General features: G+C 62.5%; 1 protein-coding gene across 1 annotated transcript in view; it reads right to left on the reverse strand.

Moving 5' to 3' along the window:
* LOC102034598 (fas-activated serine/threonine kinase) overlaps positions 1–1,563 on the reverse strand; it is a 15,741-nt gene extending 14,178 nt beyond the window's left edge. The window contains exon 1 of the mRNA XM_031064898.1: positions 1,466–1,563. Within this exon, the coding sequence (XP_030920758.1) occupies positions 1,466–1,563 (98 nt within the window). The remainder of the gene's footprint in view (positions 1–1,465) is intronic.
* Between the last annotated feature and the right edge of the window lie 9 nt (positions 1,564–1,572).

Here is a 1,572-nt window from a genome sequence, read left to right on the forward strand (position 1 = left end):
AGCTGAGGCATCCCCGCTCCAGGTGAGGGATCCCCGCTCCAGGTGAGGCAGAGCCCGTGTGCGCCGGGGCTGCCGAGGAGCCCAGCACAGCCCGGGCTGTCAGAGCCGTGGATGTGACACAGCAGCAGATTTAAGCCATGGCTGATCCGTGCAGGCACAGAACGGGATTTATCCCTTCCCGACGCTGGAATGAGCCTGGATCCGCTGCTGGAGGGGCTGTGTCTGCTCAGATTTGAGGGTTTATCCCGCGGTTCATCCCCTCCCTGATAAATCCCTGTCTGCTTGTCACTGTGGATTTGTCTGGCTTCAGCTCCCAGAGAGTGAGATTTTCCATCCTCCCAGCCCCGATTAAGAAGCTGTTTAATATTTCCCTGAAAGTGCTTCCCCAGTGCCATGCAGCCACCCTCCGTTTCCAGGAACAAGCAGATTTTGCTCCTTCACTGTGCTGCAGAGGAGCCCGGGGGCGCTGGTGCTGCCCTGCCCAGGGCTGCTCTGAACGCCTTGCACTTTTCAATGCTCTGCTGAAAGCCTGGCGCTCTAAACTGTGGCCATTCCAGGCGGCGGGAACGCCCTGCCCTGCCCTGCCCTGCCCCCGGCTCTGGGGGGGTCCCAGGGCTCAGCAGGGTGGGGACCCCGACAGTGACACCCAAAGGTGGCCCGGCCCCTTCCTGCAGCTCTGTCCTGCTGGGGCTGGGCTGTGGTGGTGGCTCTGCCCTCCTGGGGCACAGGGGAACCCGGCAGAGCCCAACCCCTGGAGGGCTGGAATATGTCCAGGGAATGGAACTGGGAAGGGAATGGAGCCCCAGAAAGGGCTGAGGGAGCTGGGAAGGGGCTGGAGAATCCCTGAGGGAGCTGGGAAGGGGCTGGAGAATCCCTGAGGAGCTGGGAAGGGGCTCAGCCTGGAGCAAAGGAGGCTCAGGGGCCCTTGTGGCTCTGCACAGCTCCTGCCAGGAGGGCACAGCCGGGGAGGTTGGGCTCTGCTCTCAGGGAACAGGGACAGGAGCAGTGTAAACAGCCCCACGTTGTGCCAGAGGAGGTTTAGGTTGGATATTGGGGAAAACGCTTTCATGAGAAGGGCTGCCCCACTGTGTTTCTGCCAGGGTTTGTGGTCCCCTCCTTCGGGTTCCTCTTTAGTCACCATTTCACCTTCCCTCAGCGTTTCTCCCTGTTTGTCCCCCATGACTGGGCTGAGCCCTCCTGTCCCACAGGCCTTGCTGGGATTGTTGTTCAGGGCCTCCACAGAGCCCAGGGGGGTTTAATGCCCCCTGTTCCGTTTCCAGCCTCTTGCCCCAGAGCCCACACCATCGGACAGCCCAGCTGCTCGGGGTTGTGACCAGAGAGGGTCACAGAGGGATCCTGCCTGGTGGGGCGCTGGGGACACTGGGGCAGAGCCCCAGACATGCATGTCCACCCTGTGCTGGCCCTGTTTGTGCAGAGGCAGCGCTGATGGCAGCCATTCACCCACCCCAGAAGAGGATCCCGGGGCCCTTCAAGGTGCCGGGAGTGGCACAGGTCCCAACTGTCCCCAAAACCCACGGGGTGGCCTGAGGTGGCCGATGGCATCGCGGTGGG

This window comes from Geospiza fortis, unplaced genomic scaffold, assembly GCF_000277835.1.
Source record: "Geospiza fortis unplaced genomic scaffold, GeoFor_1.0 scaffold891, whole genome shotgun sequence".
NCBI classification, from domain to species: domain Eukaryota; kingdom Metazoa; phylum Chordata; class Aves; order Passeriformes; family Thraupidae; genus Geospiza; species Geospiza fortis.